At 36.8% G+C, this 24687-nt stretch overlaps 1 protein-coding gene across 2 annotated transcripts in view; it reads left to right on the plus strand.

Moving 5' to 3' along the window:
- Positions 1–23287, plus strand: part of nos1apa (nitric oxide synthase 1 (neuronal) adaptor protein a) — a 146837-nt gene extending 123550 nt beyond the window's left edge. For both annotated transcript variants that reach the window (XM_079841674.1, XM_079841675.1), the window contains 3 exons: positions 2298–2447; positions 16339–16648; positions 20411–23287. In XM_079841674.1, the coding sequence (XP_079697800.1) occupies positions 2298–2447; positions 16339–16648; positions 20411–20972 (1022 nt within the window). In that variant the 3' untranslated portion in view covers positions 20973–23287. The remainder of the gene's footprint in view (positions 1–2297; positions 2448–16338; positions 16649–20410) is intronic.
- The last annotated feature ends 1400 nt before the right edge of the window (positions 23288–24687 follow it).

A 24687-nucleotide genomic window follows, 5' to 3' on the forward strand; every position in this document is an offset into this window, starting at 1 on the left:
TTGACAGTCGTTTACAGCCGTCTCTTACGATAGATGATATTTACATTTATACTATATTTTGACAGATACATAGGCACCTCAGTCAGTATTGTTGTACATTAACAGGATGCAATAATAACATTGTGTAAGTTATTATATTTATTAAAATTATTAATTTATTAAATGGATGCCGCCTTAAGGGGACAATAAAAAGCCCTCCCTCTAACCCTACCCAATAAATGCTTTTATTATTATTAAACATTTCATTAGGCACTTTATTTCCACTTTAGAACATTTTCTTAATTTCTATTGTAAGTAAATGCCTTTCCGATGTGATATGTGATGGGGAAAGGGAGAATTTCACTTTAAAAACTAGGTCCTTAAGCCTACTGACTGCACCACTGAAGACATTGAAATATCTGTGGGGGTTTTTTTATCTTGTTTGGCCCAACCAGGCATTGTTAGAGGGAGGTAGTGTGAAGAGCACTTGCCAACAAGGCACGCTATTTGCACGTGGTGTGAATAGAAACTCCGTAATATTAAAGACAGCACATCTCGGGGTGCTGCTGGTCTATATGAGAGTGTCCTCGGACGAACTGCTTTAAAATAAGCCTGAAATTAACCCCTGTGGGGAATGCACATGCAATGATGGGAGAAAAATTAAAAGGCAAAGTGAAATTAAAATATACTTGATGGAGAAAGGTTGGGGGTGAGGGGCAAATAGGAGGTCTGAGGTAAAAGACATAGAGAGTGAAAGAGAGCTGCTGAAACACATCAGATATATTCAGAGAGGGCAAGTGAGGATGTGTTGCAGGTGTAAGAGCACTGTTATTAACCTGCTGGAGCAGAACTAAATGGAAGAAAAAGTGGAGCAGAGCTGCCATTATGAAGCGTTATTTAATATGAGGGAAGGCAGATGAGATTGATAGTGAGGAAATAATGAAATGTCTGAACATCAGTTTTGGGGAACAAAAATAGAACAGTTTTGAAAAAGTAGTTTGAAAAGGTACAAGCAACTCTGAAGTAGTTACAATTTTTAACCCTAAGAATGACATATTGATTGGTTATCTAGTTGGTCAGTCAGCAACTTACTGTCAACTATGTTTAAGCCCATTCTGTTGGAATGTAAGACCGTGTCTGATGTAAGCACTCCAAAACCAGCCTAGTCATACAGGGATTCCTTAAGAAACGATTGGTCAACTACGCAGGGTTCAGGCAGCCCACTGACTAGTTAATTTTGAAATGTTCAAAAGTTTGGGGTCGGTAAGATTTTTTTTTTTTTAAAGAAATCTCTGTAACACTTTACAATAAGGTTTCATTAGTTAACTACATTAGTTAACATGAACTGCACTCCTACAGCATTTATTAATCTCTGTTAATGTTAAATTCAACATTTACTAATACATTATTAAAATCAAATGTTGTATTTGATAACATTAGTCAATGCAGAACAAACAATGAACAGCTCTATTTTTATTAACTAACGTTTACAAAGATGAATAAATTCTGTAACAAATGGATTGATCATGATTAGTTCATGTTAGTTAATACATTAACTAATGTTAACAAATGAGGCCTTATTGTAAAGTGTTACCAAAATCTCTTATGATCACCAAAGCTGCATTTATTTGATCATAAATATATTAAAAGTAATATTGTGAAATATTATAAAAATAACTGTTTTCTATTTTAATATAATTTAAATTTAAATTTTTTCCTGTGATGGCAAAGCTGAAATTTCAGCATCATTACTCCAGTCTTCAGTGTCCCATGATCCTTCACAAATCATTCTAATATATTGAGTTGCTGCTCAAGTAACATATAATATCTTATCACAGTTGAAAACGGTTCATACTAAATATATTAGATTAGATTCAAGTTTATTGTCTTTACACATGTACAAGTGCACTGCAACGAAATGTGTTTGGAGCAAGCCTCCAGGCCGCAGCTATTTAAAGGGCTGCCACACGCTCTCCAGAAGTAGAAGTATATATTATCTTTAATGAATAGAAAGTTCAAAAGAACAGCATTTATTTAAAATGTACTTTTTTTGTAACAATTTAAATGTTTTTTACTGACACTTTTGATCAATGTGTACTTGCTGAATACTTACTGCCCCCAAACTTTTGAACAGTAGTATTTTACTTTTTCAATTTATTTATGAATTGAATGTATTATCCCATCTTTTTTCTTTATACTTTTCTGTTTGCTTTAAAGTTATTTTGGAGTATTAGTTTAAAATTCATGTGAACTGCTCTCAGGGCCTTGAAACAAACCCAGTGTGAAAAAGCCTTCAATCTCTTCCTCTCTATCAACAGTGGGATCTCAAGACAGTCTCCTTGAAATCACCTTCCGTGCAAACGTACCCCCAGTCCTATGCGACCCTACCACACCAAGACCAGAGGACGCCATCCTTCCACCACTCAACGATGGGACACCGCTCTCCCTGCCGCTGGGCAGTCCAATAGGTAGGGACCAGTGCTTGATCAAGTTTGAGTGTTTCCGCTTTCTCCCTGGACCACCCCAACAGGATGAGAGCCCTGACACGTCATCCCAAGGTGTCTCGCCTTCATCACGGGACGAGCTTCTGGGTAGCCTTGAGCTGCTAAAGTTCCGTGAGTCGGGAATTGCTTCCGAGTACGAGTCAAACACAGATGAAAGTGATGAAAGCTGGGGACAGCAGGACGAGAGCTCCCTGCGTCTGCTCAATGTGCTTAACAAACACTGCCCCTCTGACTGCTTGGAGGACGAAATTGCTGTTTAATGTGATTTTGTGCACACGGCTTAGAAAAACACTGCTTGATGCTCTGCTTAAACGGTTCAAGTCAATCAATGTCAAAATTGTTAAACCATCTACTGCTGTTTGTACTGCTGAAAATTCTGGGCGACCAGGGTGACTTTAACCATTTGGTGGCTGTTTTGTTTACCTTTTATGTCATATATTGAAGAGGAAACTGTTCCAAAGCATAGTAAATGCTGTTGTCTCCATTTTGAAGTGTAGGGACACGCATCAGATGTCAGATTCTTGTATCTCTAATGGGACGTTCACACAATCAGTGATTCTAGTGGCAGTATTGTTGGTCATAATGGCTGCCCATACTTCCGAACACTTCAGTGTTGTTGGTGGGCTGTGCAACTGACCATCACTTTTGATCACAAGTGGGATGTATTGCTGGATGGGGAATATAAGATTCACTCTAATTTGACGCAAATTTTGCCACTAAAAGGTGACATTCTGTGTATATAAATTGCAGCAGTGCATAATGCAAAATATGAATTAGATGGATCTTTATTTGACATTTTTTTGGTAACACTTCATACGTTCAATTTGTTAAGTGAGGGAATAATGTACATCCAGCCGGTTGTTATCACAGAATAAACCCTGACAGAAAAAACCCTGCTTATTACACGGCTAATTGCAACATAAGTAAATAATTAGACATGAAATATTGATCTGAGTCAAAATATTTGATTAGCTCTTTAAGCGCAAATCTTCCGCGGAGAGAGCATTAGCTAGCAAGCGGCAAGTTCAAACTAGACGGGAATTTAAGGGATACGGTACAGTCATAACTCTTGTTACATGGTATTTCACCACATATACAATTATGGGGATAAGAGATATTGATTTGAGATGTTATCTTATAACCCATTACAGTGTATAAAACAATCGTTGCAAAATGGCAGCAGTTACATTTGTATGAAAGGAGAGAGCAAGTCTGCGATTCCCCGGATTACATAATTATATAATTGTACACAAAATATTCTTTTGAGTTTTAATATTTTGTAAGCTTACCCAAATGTAAATCTTCTACGAAGAAAAAACATTCTTAGCGAGTGTAAAGCGCTGACTTTAGTTACCCAGATGAGCCTGTTATCCGTTTTTATAGGTTGTTATTGAGGAGTAACATAGCGTTGAATGGCGTGATTGACCAATCAGAATCAAGTATTCCACAGAGCCGTGGCGTGTAATAACATTAGTTAATTCATTAGGTATCATTATTTTCAGCATTATTAATATAAATGTTTAACATTTTCAACATTAATGTCATGAATTAATTAGCCATTAACAATTCATATATATTATATATGTATAAAGAATAATATTTAAATGTTTTATAAATAATTAATTAAATCGCTCACAGGAGGCGGATCATGTCAAACATTTTCACTTTTATTGGTAGCTGCCACATCACATTGATACTCATTTGCATAAAGTTATAAACATTGTTGCGTCCCTGGACACACCCACTTTCCATTGCCACCAGTTGCTTTGTCGGTGCGAATCACTGTGTTAACGCTCCTTTAGAGTCCACAAAGCAGTTGCTTGTTATTCACAAATAAGTAATTGTTTCCTACAAGATACTGTACATCTATACGAAAAGAAATTTACAACCAATTTTACACATTAGCCTGTGATATTGTATCTATAACATCAGTTGTACAGTTGCAGGTTTGTTTCTGGGCAGTATTAGGCATGTATGCCACTAGATTACCTTCCATCAGAAGTGCTCAGAATGAAGACAATTACCCAGCTACATCTGTTTTAGCATGCACGACAGAACCTACTCTTAATTGAATGACTGTGGACTGAGGATGCTAAGCTAATTATACCCTAAGGGTAACGAGGCGTCTAAACCGGTCAGATCTTTACCAACAAGAACCCCAATTAGTGTGTCAGAATTTTCACAACCCACATACATTATTTTCATACTCAGAAGAGCTTGTCGTGTCTGACTGCTTCACATGAATTTTTGTACATGTTTTGCTTTCTTGCATTCAGTTTCTACTGTGCTTCTAAAAAGTGATATTTCAATGTCTTACCTGTACCTCTCTGATAAACTACTCGCCTCTTTAAACTCTCTGTTTATATTTTCCCGTGTTTCCCCTCTCTTTCTCTCTCTATTTCTCTCTGTGTGCCCAGTATCATTTAGAGCCAGACAAGTGCGCACGATTAGCTTGGTAATAATAGGGTGGTAAGCAAGTCTTCCCACACATGCAGGACTTTGAAAGCATTTCTGTTGTTGGTTTAGTCTTAAATGTCTGTTTTTTCCTTGCACTAAGATCTTTTTTCTTTACACAAAACTAAAATTACGTATTTACCATCTTTAAATCTTCCTTAGGCTTGTAACAAAATCTTCCCACAGATTCTTCGCTGCATCTCTAATGAGGGATTCATGACCAGTCGTGTTGTCTTGCAGCGGGTCTGGAGGCCAAGACCCAGCTGTGAGCTGTGGTCTAAATCCTCCACAGGGAAACGTGTCATTGTCTGAACACAAGATGACTGGTGTTTTTTTTGTTTTGTTTTTTTTAGATTTTTCCCCTCTTTCAAGGACACAGTACATTTGTAGTGGTGTTTGCTTAAGGCTCAAGCATCACCGTTTCTGTTATATGCAGGGATTTAAGTCAAAATAAGTATTGTTAGTGCATAATTCATCCCACATAGTTTTTGTTACAGGCATGATTGATGACTCAAATCATGCAGCTTTTTGAGGAGAAGCGTGCTGTTAATTTTCTCACCAATCGCATGATTTATTGCATGTTGAACGATAAAATAAGAAGAAATCCCATATAATTACATTGAAGTAATTTCTATAGTTCATTATATCAGGTATGATTCAAGTTTTTTAGCCCAGTTTCGGTTGTGTCTGTATAAAGATACAATGTGCATTAAAGCTGCAAGGGCCCTCGCACACGGGGCCACCAGCAACCGGTGGCTTTAGGAAAACAGTGAATAGTGGGCGACATGCATTTATGCGGGTAAAGGAGAAATATGGCAAAGTCACTTCAATGTGCCACACTTCCTGCTGCCAGCAGGTGACGCTTTGACTATAACTGAATATTGGCATGTAGATGTCTTCAGGCCAGGAACGTGAAGTCTGGGGCACCAAATTTTGAAGCGCATATAAGATGTAAATTTTCACCACTTCTGAAGCATGTGCAAAGTTTCATGAGTTTTCGAGGATGTTTAGGCCCTCAAAAATGCATTCATTTCGGAGAAGAAGAATAGACTGAGCCATTCCAATAGGGTCCTCACACCATCGGTGCTTGGGCCCTAATAATCAAATATTTGAAGGATTCAATTCTCGTTTCCCATCACTTGGACTTGGGTGCACAGCGACAAAGCAGATCGTTGTCTGATTAATGTCTATAGATGCTGGATGAAGCAGATCTACAATACATTTAAATTGTATAGGTCCACACATCCACATTTTGTTGGTTTTGAAATAAACAGTTTTGAAAATGTAGAAATTTAAGTTAAAGCTCAAATCTCCTCCCGAAGATCCTGAAAAAAGTCTGTTGGTGCCTCACTTCGCTCAGAGAAGCTAAGGTTTTATAGCATCACATAACTTACTAAAGCCAAACCTTTTTTTTTTTTTTTAACAACACTTGAACTTACATCAGCATTATAAAAAAGACCTAAAATGACAGATACCATCTTTGATTTAATTAAGTTTGTCTCGTGTCCCATTAGTTTACTTGGAGAGGGCAGGGTTTACGACCTATATTGTATCCAGCCACCTAGGGGCGATCAAAACGTTTTGGCTTCACTTTTCAGGACTTGTGTGGCACACTTGGTCATAACTTCCAATCATTTAGTCCACTTAAACCCCACCCCTTTTTTACAATCAACTGCAAGTGCACATTCAGCTGATCTTCCTCCATTAAGTCATCAACCTATTTATAGAACCAATTGTTTGTTCCCGCCCTACTTTTTCTCGATACTCTGTTCACTAAAATGTATGTCACAATATGAAAGCAAAGATATATGTTGCTACTTCGGTTTTATTGTGCACGTTTGATAACTCCCAAAAATCAGGTTCTTGAAATAACCAGTTGTCCCGGTTTACATGTAAACACATAGCCCTGCATCACAAGTAAACTGCGTTTATGAGACTTTATTAATATATCAGGCTGTTTTCCAGTAGTGAGGTCGAAACGTGATAATTTCAGTATCTGATTTTGAGTATTCCATATGCTATATTGTTATGATGTTAAATATAGCATTAAAAAAGTATTCCAACATGTCAACAGAAAATTTAAGGACTCGTATATTATACTCTCATGCAGTTACAGATGCAGCATTTTGACTGAACACTTCTAATTCAGCTACATGAAATCAGAGCACATTTTTTGTGTTTGCGATAGATATTTCCTTGAAAGGCTCGCTCTGTCTGCTTAAATCAGCATTAAGGGTGCTTTCCTGTCACATGTCACACATTCGGACTTGAATAAGGCATCAGAACGCAGCTTAATGTGTTTATATGCCGGGAGAAATCTGGGTACGGTGCAAAAATCTAGCTGTGTCGATCAGTTTATGGCCTTGATAAAGGAAAACAGGTTAATGCATTCACTTCGTGAAGTTTGTGTAAGTGCATTTATAGAACCTTGGCCACAAGTTCTTTTGATTTGAAAAGTAATTTGCTTAGAACTGCCCACAAAGCCCTAGCAGCTCTAACATTTTGGCAGTTTTTACACAAGCATACTTGGTCTTTATTTGATACTGATGCCTGAGGAAACATTGCTAATTATTTTAAATTATTTATTTTGCCATTGATGTTGTCCTTGAATCCTAGTTGCTGTTAGTTTTTTTTTTTGGGGGGGGGTGCCAATAATTATTCCACGCTAAACAGCCTTTGGTGTCACGAATAATAAACCATCACTTGTCCTTCCTGTTGCTTACTGCAGGTTTTCAAAGTATATGACTCATTTTAAAGCCATTTATAATGAGTTCTGTCATTGTTAAGAGCTTTGCAGTGCCACTGCGTGACTGTGTAACTGCTCATTCAGTGTGAGAGTCGTTGTCAGTGAATTTTCAGTGACGTGCATCAAGTTGAATTGTTGGATTCAAGGTGTTTCTTTAGATTTTAAAATGGCTACATCAATAGACCCTTTTCACAGACTGTGATGACGCATTTTAACGGTCAATCCTGCAAAGTTTTTTGTATTGTCTTTTCTTTTCTTTTATGTATGTACATTTATAACACTAATACTTTGTATTTTATAACTTTTTCATCAAATTACAAAAAACTAATTACCGCTGCTGTGTGTTCAGCGTCTATGGGAGAGATGGTAAAAATTAACACATTTCTCTCTTTTGACTGCCATTATCAATCTCACTCAATTTTTTCCCTCTTTTTGAAAGTTGTGAAATAGCTATTGTGGCGTTTTTCTTTTGCTATTTGAGAAAATGGGCACACAAAAAATATATATTTAATGTATTCGCTCATTCACTGCGATAAAAGTTAACCCAACTATGACGACTTCCGCTCTGAGAAACCCGGAAATGTGAAAAGGGTCTATTGGCAACACTTTAACAGCCATCTCTAAGTGCACACTTTGTTACACACAGGCCTATATCCATCATGAATATTACAGTTGATTGACTTTCCTAGTTAAGCTGAGGTTCAATCCTGCGATTCCAAGAATCGCTGGCACTCACCCACTTCAGATGCCTTAAACAAGCACAGCTGCTTCAAGAAATAGAAATAACCACTAAAACGTGTAGAGCTCACAAAACCAGCAAGGGCAGAAAACAGCACCTGAATCGCTGTGTAATTTAACGGATGCTCTGGAGCGTTGCTGTCTCATCTTTGCACGCTCAGGGAAACGGGCGGCTGTCGGATTGATCTTTCTCCCTGCGGCGTAATTGAAATTGCATAACAATATCACATCTCATTTTAGTACAGCTGCTTCTTCTGAGAGAAACGCGGGTGCCTCTGAATTAGAAGCTCAAGCCTGGGCCAACATGCTCGCTCTGTAGTTTGCAAGGTACTTTAGTTTAAAGTTCAGCTCCAGCTATTGTAAAGACCGTAAACTCTCATTATATTTCCTTTCTGGATTATAAAATTAGACATTGAGACCTAAGGAGACTCAAGGAGACGTGAATTGTGAAGTCCAGGTCGCTGGCACTGACCTATTTTGGTTGTCGCTGCACTTGACTGGAAAAAAAAATCCTTCATGTTATAAAGTGAATTCCAATACAGTTGATTTGAACTCCTTTGTGCCCCAGAAGGGTGACACACCATGAAATTAAAACTGCCCTTTAAAAAAACTAATTGGCTATATTTCACAGAATGCACCGTCACGCTTCTTTAGTCCAATCTGGTTCCAATGATTTATTCAAAGACACATGAGCGTCGATCAAGTGAATAAGCTGCCATTATCTCGCATCACAGTCTGCTTGCTCCAAATCCCTTCATTTCAACGATGATAAACTTGCAGATAGTTGCATTGCATTCATGTTCATGCTTGACATTGATGTGGCAGAGCCTTTGATTCATTATTGATCTGAGATTTGAAGTCAAACGAAAATTGGGGCATTGTCTCGCATTATGTTCAGTGTTGTTTTTTGTCTCCAGTAGCAGAACATTGCCATAATAACATCCTCACATCTATATTTTATGTGTTCAGTGCTGTTTTTGGTCTCACCTTAATTTTAACACTGTTTTGACATAGTTTGAGATTTATCATCTTTCAAAAATCAATTTTTGCCGATGTATTTTTTTAAATTGCTGGTTTAGCCTACAGCACGCTACTTAACATACAAATAGCTATTGACCAGGAGGGTTTCCATGGCAGCTTTTTTTGCTCTTTTGAGGTTTTATTAATTTATTTCCTTTCTAGCCTTGAATGCGCTACAGTATATCTACAGTACCAAGGAGACCAGTCAGCCAGCAGTGCTGTTCAACAGAGATAAAGGTAATGGATAGTCCTAACAGTTCAGTTTACTTGTGGAGTTCTCTGCCCTTTTCATTTAGGAGTCCTGAGATTGATGCTTTTATTCTGGACCACTGTGCCATATAGTGCTCCACCTCATTTGTGTTAATGGAGTTGATAGCAGGGAGTCAAATGGTGCAAATGCATTCCGAGTTACTCCACCATGACCCTCTCATCATGTGTTATCCAGGCCAGAGCTAACTTTTTTTTTCCATCCCCCCATGCCCATGTGTTTAAAGATTCATACTAGAATTGGGGTTCAAATGAAATATTAATGTTTGACCCAACTTCTGCTGACCTGAACATCTGCTAGGTCAAACGAGTTGGGGATAATGGGTTAAAATTCTTTATTTATTCATTGTTATTCTCCAAGTGTTGGGGATGGTAGTGTTTTGGCTTGGGGTCTATATATATTTGCTTTTTGTTCATCGGTTTATTTTTGATTCTTTACTGAATGACGTAGTTCATCATAAAAGTGTTTGTCTCTTTTCAGTTTGATTAATTTTGTACGGTTCATAAATATTAGGGTCTTGGTCATCAGGGTTTCACTCAGTAATGGATAACCTAGAAATATGTCTTCAGGCCTGGAAAAGTCATGGGAATTAAAAATTAAACTAATAATAAATAAATAAACTCAATAAAATGAATAATGCATGTATGAAATATATTCTGCAAATTTAGAAAGTACAATTATAATAAAAACATTATTGTATTGTATTATATCATGTACAGTATATACATATATATATCATTGAAATTGTCTTCTCCAAATATTATACACTAAAAGCACTTCATCTGTTAAAAATTGTAAGTGCTGTCTTTGCTGTAAAATATTTTTTTAAATCACTGCACTAAACTTGAACGATTGGATATATAATTGAAATTCATTGTTCAAACAGAGTGTGGGAACCCTGTACCATGCAGCGTGTGTATGTGTGGGCTGGACACCCTTTGGTCCAGAGGTTTCCTGCTGGGACACATCAGGAGCTCATAAACCAGCCCAGAATAGCAGCGTGTCAGACACCCTCCTAGCATTTGCTACTACTGAGGAATTTTAAACTGCTGCCTCGAGCTAAATGATAAGGCCCAGCCCTGTGGAGAAGGTTCAAATCCAATGATCACTGCGTCACAATCTCGAAAGCTGATTATTTGCTATATTATTTGCTATATTCTCTCTCAAAATCTAGTCTCACAGACCCGTACTTTTGATTTGCATTATAAAGTTTTATAAAGCCAAGAACTACCCATTTAGAACAAGACCAACCACAGATTGTAGGGCTGCTCAATTATGGTAAAAATCATAATCACGATTATTTGGCTCCAATTGCTTGAAATTGCTTATTTAATACGATTATTGGTGGGTGATTTTATTACATGATATGAGTCATTTTAAATGTCTGTGAAGCACAATTATCAATACTTCAGCAAAAAGTAATACTAGGTTCATTAATGTAAGTAAAAGTCCTCAAAACAGTTACAGAAGACAAGTAAACAGTCAGCAATACAATAAGAACAAAGAAACTAATTGCAAACAAAACCGACAAAAAATACAACAGAACAAAAATGCTAATCAAATAAATAGTGCTTTTTCGGGAATGTAGGTTAGGATGTACTGACAATGGTATTCAGATAAGTAATAGCCAGTGTTGGGGGTAACTCATTACAAGTAACTTGAGTTACGTAATAATATTACTTTTTCCAAGTAACTAGTAAAGTAACGCATTACTTTTCAAATTTACAACAAAATATCTGAGTTACTTTTTTAAAAAAGTAATGCAAGTTACTTTTTCACATTCACTTGACTGACAGCTCTCCTGCCCCCATGTTGAGAGTTAGTGCAGAGGTGTGTGTGTGAACATGATGGTTATTGTAGGTCTAGACTAAATGTGAGCATTTTATTCATCTCACTTGCACAATAAAGATTCTGTTCTCCTCAAAATGAATAAAATCAGTCAAATGCAAAATCAGAGTACTATGCAAACCTCCAATAATTAAATGTTAAATAAAACAGCAATTTTTATGCATAATCTACCTTTATATTTAATTAAATGTCTTGCTGCTGACCTTTGATGATGAAAATTACTAGATTTTGTTTTTATTGGTAAAACTTTTTTCTCCTGCATCCTATTCTACCATTATCCAGAATGGCAGCAGAGCTGCACCCTCTACTGTTCATGCGGGAATTTGCATTTTTACTTATTATTTCAATTTTGGTATGAAGAGGTCTTTACCGTTGCACAAAAATATAACTTTTTATATTATAAAAAAACACACAAAAAAAACAAGCCCAGCCCAGGTGAGAAAAAGTAACGCAAAAGTAACGTAACGCATTACTTTTCTTAAAAAGTAACTAAGTAACTCAATTAGTTACTTTTTAAGGGAGTAACGCAATATTGTAATGCATTACTTTTCAAAGTAACTTTCCCCAACACTGGTAATAGCCTAGTAATCAAAAGTAAAATAACACTGCTGTATACATTAGACTAATCTATAGTTTATCCATTCAAGAGCAGTGAGTAATTTTTTCTTTTTCTTTTGTTGTTTGATTAACAATAATGAATGCAGCAGATTTATTAGGCTGCTGTCACTTTAAGACCCAATATACTGTTACACATGGGCCCTTTCTCAGTGTTTACATTCACTTAAGACATAACCGGCTTTGTTTAAGAGGATACTTGCCAAAACGGCATGTCGACATATTTGTGTGTAGGCTATTTGACCGCTTAGGTGCGTATCTGAAGCCCACAGTATACTTTGTTTCCCATGCTCTTGCTCCGAGACGGGGCGGAACTCGCATGCAGAAGGCCACCTAGGGAACAGTATCTCTTACGCGGCTTTAGCAATAGTAGACTGCATTTTTCAACACTCACTTATTTGGCTGATATGGGTGTCAAGTTTGGGCTTTTAGGGAGGAACGCCGCAGTGAAGGAAAGGAAGGTGCGTGGGAGGGGATGCGGCATAATAATCATTTTACATTAATTATCTTGTTTTTATAATCCTTGGAAGCCAAAATCAAATGCAATTAATCAAACAGCTCTTACAGATTGCTTCGTTGTATGTGCTTTATAGGGATAGATACATTTGAAACGGATGATACCAGATAATATGGCACAAAACAGACTTTTTAATCATGATTTTGCTTCTTTAAAGTTGCTTTACAATCAGAAAATCTAATTGATGCTTGTGTTTTGCAGTTTTGTGTGCAATATGCAGTGAAGGAACTGTGGGCCGCCGCCTTAGGCTGATACTACACAAGCATAGCAGAACTAGTCTGGGTATTGTAACATTACCAGATGAAATAACATGTCAGCCATTGAAGTGCATGGTAAATGATCTCCTTCAGATGTTAGATGGCTACTGCAGATCAATATTTGCAATGATACAATCACATGATACCACAGACAAGTGGCTTCTTTTCTCCTGCCTATTTCTCTCCAGAGCTCATTATTAGCAGCATGTTCTGCTTGTTTAAGCCACATAGTAAAATTGAAAGAGTTAGTTCACCCAAAAATTTAAATTCTGTCATTTAATTACACACCCTCATGTCGTTCCAAACCCGTAAGACCTTCATTCATCTTCGGAACACAAATTAAGATATTTTTGATGAAATCCGAGAGCGCTCTGACCCCTCCATAGACCACAATATAATTAACACTTTCAATGCCCAGAAAGGTAGTAAAAACATCGATAAAATGGTCCATGTGACTCAAGTGGTTCAACCTTAATTTTATGAAGCGACGATAATTACTTTTTGTGTGCTAAAACAAACAAAAATAACGACTTTATTCAACAATTTAATAGTCTCCTACGCAGTTTACTGTTTTTACAACGTAAACTGCGTCCACTGGAGTCACATGGACTATTTTAGCGATGTTTTTACTACCTTTTTGGGCTTTAAAAGTGTTAATTATATTGCTGTCTATGAAGGGATCAGAGAGCTCTCGGATTTCATCAAAAATATCTCAATTTGTGTTCCGAAGATGAACGAAGGTCTTACAGGTTTGGAACGACATGAGGGTGTTTAATTAATGACAGAATTAAAATTTTGGGGTGAACTAACCCTTTAATGCAGAAGACATTTTGAAGCTCAATCCTGTGAGTTATTTAAAGGGGTCATAGAATGACATTTTTGTACAAGTTAATATGATTCTTTAGTGTCTAAATGAAAAGTTTGTAATATACTTTAATTAAAAATTCTCATTAGTATTGTAAGAAAACACTCATTTTACCTGGTCAAAACCAACTCAGTTTTCAGTAAGTCATTTCAGTGTATGTGACTTTAAATGATAATGAGCTTTACTCACCCCGCCCCCTCTGCTCTCTGGGGCGTTCGGTTCGACCCGACACAACACCACAACACACGTGGAGTGTTGCCTTGACAACATTTGAGGGTATATTTTCGAGAAATAATGGCAACGGGAGTCTCTGAGGACACATCTAAGCAACCTTATCATTTTGAACCGGAGTCGGACCAGGAACAGATGACGAACCCAACGAAGTTCAAACAGGACATTTCTGAATGGTTGGTTAACGTCATGTCACTTTGATCTATCTTTGTACTGGCAGAGTAGCGTAGTTGCTATGTGTTTACTGATGTGTTAGTTCATTGACAGATTGATGTTATGTTATAAGATTTTTTTTTTACATTACTTCTTAATCAGTAACAGACACCGTTATAAACCATGTACAAAAGTAAGCTTAGTGTAGTGTTACCACGTTAACTTTATCACCCGAGTACACAGTTTGTAATAACAAACATAACGCGTTGTTCATTATAAACGTGGGATTATGAATTATATTGAGAACGTCATACACAGAAAGCATGCCGTAATGTAACTTACCCTGTAAACTTTAGCCTCATTCATCGTGAAGCGTGCAAGCGATTTGCAAAGATTAATATAAAGGTTAATAAAACACAACACCACAATCGCTTAGACGCCATTCTGCTCCAGCGTATCAACAATGGCGGACTGATGACAGCTCGCTCAGGGCGGGTCTGTGTTGAAACGCTGCTGTCAATCAACAATCTTAGGAGGGGCGTACACCGTGTAACGTCACACGGTCAGACGGCTCGATTTGAGACAGGGGAAAATATATAAGGATATTAAAAAAAAACACTGGATGTATTTTTATCATTATAGGATGGTTGTGTACAGGCACTGCCAACACACATTTCCATATAATCAACTTGTAAAAGTGCATGTACCATTCTATGACCCCTTTAAACTCATCTTGTTACCCAGTGGCTTGCCTGGAATAGGAAGGCAGACCCTTCACAAATGGCAAGTTATGGGGGTTTTTTGTCGTCAGTTTTTTTTTCCATGATTACCATGACAACAACATGCTGTTTTTGGCGCACAAATTTCCCTCATTCATCTGTTTGCCTTGCCTGCAGAGCCAAGACATTGTCAGCATCAAAATAACTTCCCTTTGTCAAATATTTGTGTCTCAAAGCCTCTCTAGTCTCGTATGTGGCCCGTGTTTGTCGTCAACGAGAGACTGTCACCAGCTAATGAGAATTCTCACTCCTCCATGAGCAAGTGTTGAAACTGTTTGAGTTTAACAAGCTGGAAATAACTATGCCACATCAAATGCCATCAAGAGTTTCTTGAAATCACATTTGATTAGAGCCAGCCTAATGTACAGCTTTTGTTGTAAACTGCTTGTCTGGGCCACTTTTGTTGGCAAATTGCTGTTTCTATCTTTCCATCTTTATCACTGTCGGTCTACCTCTCTTCGGTCACCTTTTAAAAGGTAAAAGTTTATTTTTTTATATTGTGATGGAAGTTTTTTAGTTTTTTAGTGTTTGAGCATTAATATACTGTTTTTTTAAGAATATCTGTGTAGATGCAAACAATAAATCATGCTTTCTTTGTCACTTTGAATGCAAACAATGAAATAATGGTTCTGAGGTAAGAAACATAATCTTTTGCGACCTGATAAATGCTTTTTATTTCCTTCTATGTTGGTGTCTTTGGGGTCATTCTTTTTTTCTTTTTTCTTTTTTTGCATGAATTTGTGTCCATTGTTCAACATTGGATGTATAGAATGCTTATTCACCACTGCATGAAAGTAGGAATGCACAATATAATATTGGTATCATATCGTATAAATGTATCTTTTTTTTAAATTGGTATCTGTTGCTATTGGGGATATATTGGATATTTTAATTGTGCATGTTTTTACATTTATATTACATTTGCCATCACCTAATGCTCATTTATAATTTAATTACACTGTAGTTTTAGCAAACCTCAAAACGAGAATTTTTGGTGAAATTTTTTTTTTTATTGGAAAATAGAATAGAAATGTAATAATCATTATTGATCAGTTATCAGCCATAATAAGATAATTAATAACAATTTTAAATAATAAAGTTATTCATCCAGAATAATCAGTGCATCCCTAAATTTAATCTAATAGATTAAACTAAGTTAAATGTAGTAATATTGGTTTTATGTTGAACAAATCGGTTGAATGAACACTTTCCTGGAGTGTTTCGCTTTCAGTTTTAAACAGTCATGTGTTTAAGTCTGTACAAAAGCTACTGAAGCTCACTTTTAAATGTTCATTTAAAAACTATAAAGTTCTCCAGTGCCTCACTTTGTCTGAAAACATTTTTGTTGTTGTTTTTTTCTTTAGTGGACCAAAGCATGTTTGAGAACTGCAATGCTGCGGAACAGCCAAAGCTGAACTTTCGTCCTGGAAGCAGCCCTGTCAGTCCAGCAGGCTCCACAGACACATCTGCCCTGGCAGGATCAAGGACAGGTGGCAGCCAGCACCTAAAAAACGCCCTGAACTTGGGCAAAGCCATGGGTGCGAAGGTAAACGACTTGCTCCGCCGAAAAGATCCCAACAGTTTCGGAGACATTGGAGTCACAGAAGTGAATAAGAACGTGGAGCCAGTGTGGTCCAGCCTGACTGAGATTGGCCACAATTCAGCAAAAAACAGGTAAAGATTACACACTCACAGCTGCAAACGGCAATGACCACAATACGGTTATATTCAATCGACTTCATGCTAAGAATCAAATTGCTTGGAAGTTTTCAGCTTGTAGCAGTTTTGACATTTAAGGACCACAGTGCTTCTACAGAGACGGATTCAAGGCTGGACTGCGTTATGTGCCAATCTGATACTCTCTTTACACTGTCCTGTCTAATAAATGTCAAATAAAAAAGGAAGTAAACATATTATTCCTCTAAACGTGGGGTGAGTGTTGATCTGGTTCCAGTACACTTTCGTCAACTAATGCTGAATGAATGTATTCCATCCAAAATGTGTATATATACAGACATATACACTCACCTAAAGGATTATTAGGAACACCTGTTCAATTTCTCATTAATGCAATTATCTAATCAACCAATCACATGGCAGTTGCTTCAATGCATTTAGGGGTGTGGTCCTGGTCAAGACAATCTCCTGAACTCCAAATTGAATGTCAGAATGGGAAAGAAAGGTGATTTAAGCAATTTTGAGTGTGGCATGGTTGTTGGTGCCAGACGGGCCAGTCTTCTGTTGAGACATTCAGATGGTAGAGTCAGAATTTGGCGTAAACAGAATGAGAACATGGATCCATCATGCCTTGTCAACACTGTGCAGGCCGGTGGTGGTGGTGTAATGGTGTGGGGGATGTTTTCTTGGCACACTTTAGGCCCCTTAGTGCCAACTGGGCATCGTTTATATGCCACGGCCTACCTGAGCATTGTTTCTGACCATGTCCATCCCTTTATGACCACCATGTACCCATCTTCTGATGGCTACTTCCAGCAGGATAATGCACCATGTCACAAAGCTCAAATCATTTCAAATTGGTTTCTTGAACATGACAATGAGTTCACTGTACTAAAATGGCCCCCACAGTCACAAGATCTCAACCCAATAGAGCATCTTTGGGATTGGTGGAACGGGAGCTTCGTGCCCTGGATGTGCATCACACAAATCTCCATCAACTGCAAGATGCTATCCTATCAATATGGGCCAACATTTCTAAAGAATGCTTTCAGCACCTTGTTGAATCAATGCCACGTAGAATTAAGGCAGTTCTGAAGGCGAAAGGGGGTCAAACACAGTATTAGTATGGTGTTCCTAATAATCCTTTAGGTGAGTGTGTGTGTATATATATATATTTTTTGTTATTTAAAGAGTGTGTTAGTAAAATGCCCCTATTGGCGGGTCCACAACACGTGTACACTTTGCTTATCACACACACACACAAAGGGATGTGCAGCAGCACACAAATAGTTTTAAATATTAAAAATAAAAGGATTCCTCTCTGGAGAAGTGTTCACTCTTTCCGCTCGCAAATTCCGCCATGTAAATAGCGAATCCACCATGGTGGAAGCGCAACTGGAATGGGAATGGGAGATTAGACTCTGATTGGTTCATTGCACGTTACACCCAAAACACGCCCATGATGACTCATTAAGACACCACGTCTGCCAATTACATCAATCCACATTGGCACTGAAAGCTTTAGGCCACAACCTGTCTGAGAGTTGCCACCATGGTAAAAAGGTGTTTCAGTGCTGGAAATTAGAAAAGTAATCCAAAAATAATCAAATGTAATCAGTTACATTACTTTAATAAAGTAATTGAAATAGTTACACTACTTTTAAATAGGGTATCTGTAACCGATTACATTTTCAAAGTAACCTTCCCAATACTGTTTATTGCATACCTATAATAGGGGTGTAATGATACTCGTGCCAGAATTCAATACATATCGCAACACTGAATATGTAAAGCACTTTGAATTACCATTGTGTATGAAATGTGCTAAATAAATAAACTTGACTTGCCTTGCCAATTAATACAACATCCGAGAGAGTGGCTGACTGAGGATGGTCAGCATGTCGGCCTATCCGAAGTTCACTTAAATTACAAGTTATATATTTTAAAGCCTATTAAATGTTAAAAATATGAATTTCAATTATACTCTAATGTTGAATGGCTATAATTTCTAATTTGTCCCAGAAATTGAGGGTCTCATAATAGAGAAAAGTGTGAATTTTTTATTTATTTTTTTTTTTTTTTTTTACAATCGATTGATGGCACTAATATATTTATCAGTACCATCATTCACTGTGGCAGATGGCCGATCATATTTTTCGATGGCAGTTCACTCTTTCAGCAACGATGTCAAAAAGGGAGAAATGTTTTTGAACACTGTTATTATATGAACATCATGCGTTACTGCTGAGATTTGACTGACATCTCTTTGAGAGAAAAAAAAAGGCTTTTTCATGCACAGCAACTGTATCCACCATTATTATCAGCAGCCTTCAACAGAATGTACATGTGTCTATGTACATGTCTATGTGTTGCATCAGGCAAACTTTGACTTGTGTCAAGGGTTTGGTTTAATTGGCTGAAATCTTACCAGTTATGTAACATCAAGTTCCTTCCAGCTTTTTTATTATACCTGCTTGTAAATTATATGGAAATAATGCATTTATGTTCATAATTGTAGTGCTTTTTAAGACAATCGTTAAAAGATTACTAGGGCTTTAAACAAATGCTAAACTTTTAATGTTAGCAATCCTTCACCATTCATACTACAGACATGAATGATATGTTTAAGCGAATAAAAAAAAAAACATGGACTTTGATTCTCATCATCAACATTCATATCTTCAACAGACCAAGTTCAAATTCCACTGTCATAAAATAATAAACGAAATGATGAATTTACAAGAAACCAACGTCTTGTCTCTAGTAAGGCTATTATTGCATAGATATGTGACATTATTGAGGGAATTGTGCAGTTATCATGGGAAATTTATGGTAAGTTCACTATTACATAGACAAGAATCTTGAGAATAACTTGAGAAGACCATGACATCATTGTATCTATTTTCTTGTCCATAGAGCTTTTTCAACATCACATTATAATATATCAACTTATATATTATACTCTATCATTCAAATTTCTGAAAGAAGTCTCTTATGCTCACCAAAAATACAGTAAAAAAACAAAATACTATTTCGATTTCAGCATCATTACTCCATAAACATTTCTTATTATCAATGTTGAAAACAGTTGTACTGTTTAATAAATTTTTTTGAATCTGTGATAGGTTTTTTTTTCAGGATTATTTGATGAATAGAAAGTTAAAGAAAAGCATTTATTTGAAATAGAATTTTTGTAACAAGGCAAGTCTACTGTCACTTTTGATTTTAATGATTCCTTTAAAAGTATTGTTTCTTTCAGACAAAAATCTTGCTGACAGCCCATACTTTTAATTTGTAGTGTCTGTATGGAACATTACAAAAATTAAAGTAAAATACATTTATTTATTAAACGTGTTTGGTTTGTCACCATGTTTTGCCTTCTATTTTTTTAATAAAAAGGTAAAGTATAATAATTATTATAAAAGAATTGGCAAAATGCAATTAAAACGGTTTTACATGGAGTATAACGTCAGCTGTCAACTTCCCAAAAGTATTCTAAGTAAAGATGGCAAAGCATGAGTTGTCCAGCTGTCTTCTCCTCATCCCTGGAAGCTTTATCTGTGCTATTAAATCTACCTTTAATAAGATATATTCAAATGAAGTGTACTCTTGTATTACAGAGGGAGATGATAGTCTTACAAAGAGGTAGTCATTTTGGACCACCATGCGAGAGAACTGACCGCATATTTGCTCTGATCTTTCATTGTCATTCTGTCCTGCATGGTCACATTGTGTCTGCTTTTTCTTTCTCTCACACAGTCACATTTCCCTAGACTCCTTCCCTCGGCTAGATCCCCCACCTCCCACCGGTAAAAAGCGTCTCCCACGTGCCCTGAAGACCACCCAGGACATGATGATATCCTCTGACCCCGTGGTAGCCTCCCCAGAATCCTCCTTCGTCTCCTCACCTGACAAGATCTCCAAAGATAAAGCTGAGCTTCAGCCTGAACCGAGCCTTGAAGAGCCCACCCTTGAGAACCCTTCAGAACCCGGCGACCGTGTCGACAGCCAGATGGAGAAGAAGGCCGGATTAGAACTAAAAAACGAGCCCACAGCTGGGGTGACGGATGAGAAAAATTCGGAGGATGTCGATCAGTCACAGCTGCTGCTTTCTGTTCCAGATCTCATTCACAAAGACAATCTGGACCCCAAAAAACTGGCCAACACTGAAACTAGAATGGCTTCCACCCCGTGTCCAGGGAAAGGAGGCTGCCGCATCAGCGTCACTGAGGGGGAATTGTTGGGGAACGGCACCGTGGATTACCGATCCCTGAACTTGGAGAGCGAAGAATCCCACCCTGACCTGCTGTCATTTGAATAACAGGCTTTTTCCCCACAAGATCATTGGCTCTCCAGGCTTCCACAATGACAAAAGAGAGGCCAAAGTGGCTTGAATCAGTCATTTAGACTGCTTTCATTCTGCATTTGATATTTTGCCTTGTATAGCAAAGTACCACTGATTGTGCTTAGTCATTTCGTAGATAAAATTATTCAAATGATGAAAATCACTATTGTTTTTTTAATCATAGCACCATAATTCTTTGAGAGATTGTATTTTAAAGTATTTGTGGACTTGTAATCAAAAAAACATGATGAATCAATTAACAGAAACCAAAGTCAATACTACACTGCAAAAAACAGTTTTTAAAGTATTTCTTGACTTTTTTTCCCAGTCAAATATTCCAGTAGAATTTTCAGATGAATTGACTTGAAAAGCAACACTGCATAAGATATTAAGACGACTTATTATATCTTGAATATTAGTTGTTACAAAAGATTTCTATTTCATATAAATGCTGTTCTTTTGAACTTTCTATTCATCAAAGAATCCTAAAAAAAAAATGTATCAGTACAAATATTTTAAGCAGCTGTTTTCTACATTTGATAATAATAATCATAAATGTTTCTTGAGCACCAAATCAGCATATTAAAATGATTTCTGAAGGACCATGTGACACTAAAGACTGATGTAATATGCTGAGCTTTTCCATCACATGATTAAATTACATTTTAAAATATATTAAGATTAACAATATTACTGATTGTTTCTGTGTTTTTGATCAAATAAATGCAGACAACTTAAAAAAAAAAAATCTTACCAACCGCAAACTTTTGAACGATAATAAGTCTCATTAATGCAGTGTTGTAAAATTTTGTCTCCAAAAAAGTATGTACATTAATCTTCTTTGAAGGATTTTTTGATATTTTTACTGGAAAATTAGACAAAAATACTCATTAAGAATATAATTTTTTGCAGTGTTACTGTAATACCTCCAAATCTGTCTTTGTCGTTTTATAAATGGGCAACATTTCAAGTCTTATATATGTTTTTTTTTATTTTTTATTCATATCAATTGTATAAGCTTGGCTTTATAGATGCTAGTGTTGTGTTTCATGAGCACATCTCTGTGCTCAATGTCATAATCACATGGCCTTGGGTCAGTCTGTGAAGCATTATGCACATTAGCATATTTTTGACACTATGTGACCTCTAGGTCTGAACTTGCAAAGTCTCGTAGAGAAAGTCTAGGATCCTTACCTTTGTAAGCAGCATCGTAGCGATAATCGTCAAGGTGCTGATGGCTCGAGGAATGTCAATAATGAGGCTCAGTCAACATGAAGGTATGCAGAAGGCTTCTGAAATTCCCTGGAATGCCATAACTCAACACTAATCTCGATCCTCGTCCTCCTGTTTGTGTAGACAGCCCGACTCCCATGACATTCTCTCAGGCCTGTTCTTTATCCCACACAATGGCTCCTCTGGAGAGATTTTGAGCTGTTCCGTTCCTGACAATGACGCTATTTACGCTCCCGTTATTTATAGAGATACACTGTCAGCCTGCATGTATGTACAGATGGACTGAGATGTCCATGGCATAAAATGGCTGTTATGCGAAAGTTTTGAGTTGTCACGTATGTATCAGCGTTATCTCATTAATCTCCATGCGCTTTATGAATGTCTTTCCGTACCACGTTTTGGTTACACTATATGTGCAATCATGCATTATAACTCATAAAAGTTGAAACACTAAAATGAGAATTTCAAGTTCATTTGCAGGTGATGAGTTGAATTAATATGGACCGCTTGTACTGTGTTACTGGATCATCAGATATGAAGTCAAAGTATTTTATGAAATGCCTTTATAACTTCTGTGTATAAGTGCTGGCAAAACAACAGCCGAATGAATGAATGAAATAAAAGGATATTTATCTTATTGTTTTAGCTTTTTAGACGTTGGTTAGAGTTGAGAAGATTCTTGATGGAAACTTAACATGGCGGGAATGTTATTGCAACATTTTCTGTGATGATTTATGTATTTTAATTTCAATCAAAGTGGTCGCATCATTGTCACAGTTTGTTTGAAGGAAGAAAAAAGAATGTTGAAGGAAAAACGCATGTATATGAAGGTTTTATGAATGCACTGAAATGTATTTTGAGAAGCTGGGTATATTAAAGTGATTTCCCATTATACAAACTGACTATTCATGGGGTCTGGGTGCTGTTATTTTCAGGAAATGGATTTTATGCAACTTATTTTTCATTCAAGGCAATTTATAGGAGGGAATTTACAGGGTCTGTAATAAATGTAACCGCAATAAAACAGGGCTGTGATGATTGCAGTGCCTCTGATACATGATGAGACTAAACCTGCAAGCTTTTGTTTATCTGCACTGATTCTCAGCCATGAGGCTACCATCACCATAAATCCAGACAAAACCATACATTTCAATCCACCCTGCCAACCAGGTGCAAGGCCAGAAATATTCAAGCGTTGAGTATGAAAACAGCACTCCAAATTACCAACAAAAATGCAAAGCAGCACCAAGTTTCAAATCGGCAAATATCAAAACTATGACAAACGCCAAAACAAGGGTATTCCTATTGTCTATCAAGTATAATGACAGTATAAAAAATTATATAATTTACTGTTTTAACTTCTGGTTAAACATGGAGATGTTCTCATAATAAAGTGTCTCTGTGAGTTCGGTTCAAAGGAATCAACTGGATTCATTGCTAGACTTTGTTTCTTGCAGCAGTACAATTGGAACATCCAATTTAGGCTTTTTAAAGTATTTTATTGATAATTGCTTTGACTTTTTCAAATTCAACTCCACAAATGTTCAAAACTGAGGGGGCGTTTACAATTAAAAAAAAAACACAGTTTGCTATTAAAAAGGGAAAACTTTTTATGCGTTTTGGCAGTTCATTTACACAACAATGGTGTTTTTGGAGACTTTTGAAAACGGGTTTCAAAGTGCAACAATACCCTTTATTGTCTCTGTGTAAACTACAAAAAATGCAAATGCCTAAAACAGAGCGTCTATTTACACCAAGTGCAAATAGCGTGCCTTGTTGGCAAGTGCTATTTGCACTAGCTCCGCCTACCAATGCCTGGTTGGGCCAAACAAGATAATAAAAAAATGACGTTAGTATTAAATCTTCTGTAGCGTAGTCTGTAGAGTGTAAGGCTCAAGGTACACGGTTTTGACGCGATCGACCCAGGTTCGAATCCGCCTTTTGCAGAGCTCGCTCTTCTCCCTTTTTCCATCACATTTCACATCGGAAAGGCATTTATTTTCAATAAAAATTATCTAAAAGTAGAAATAAAGTGCTTAGGGAAATGTTTAATAATAATAAAAACATTTATTGGGGTTAGGGGTAGGTGTAGGGAGGGCTTTTATTGTCCCATTAAGGCTGCATCCATTTACATTTACATTATTACTCCATCCTGTTAATGTACAACAATTACGGAAGTGCAAATAGTAGCCTATGTATCTGTCAAAATAAAGTATAAATAGCATCTAATTACTTTTTACACATTGCAAAGAACTGCTACTTTGACATGGTGCAAATAGAATATTTCACTATTTTCACTTAGTATGCTATTTCACTTAGTAAATAGCATCTACAGAAAATATAGAATCTAGTTGCTATTTACACAGTGCAAATAGCCGCTGCCTTTGTGAAAACGGTGATGTCATGCACATGTGTATTACATGTTCAGTCTATTGGCACAGTTTTTCTTTACAGAGGG

The sequence above is a fragment of the Gobio gobio genome (assembly GCF_949357685.1).
Source record: "Gobio gobio genome assembly, chromosome: 17".
Taxonomy (NCBI): Eukaryota; Metazoa; Chordata; class Actinopteri; order Cypriniformes; family Gobionidae; genus Gobio; species Gobio gobio.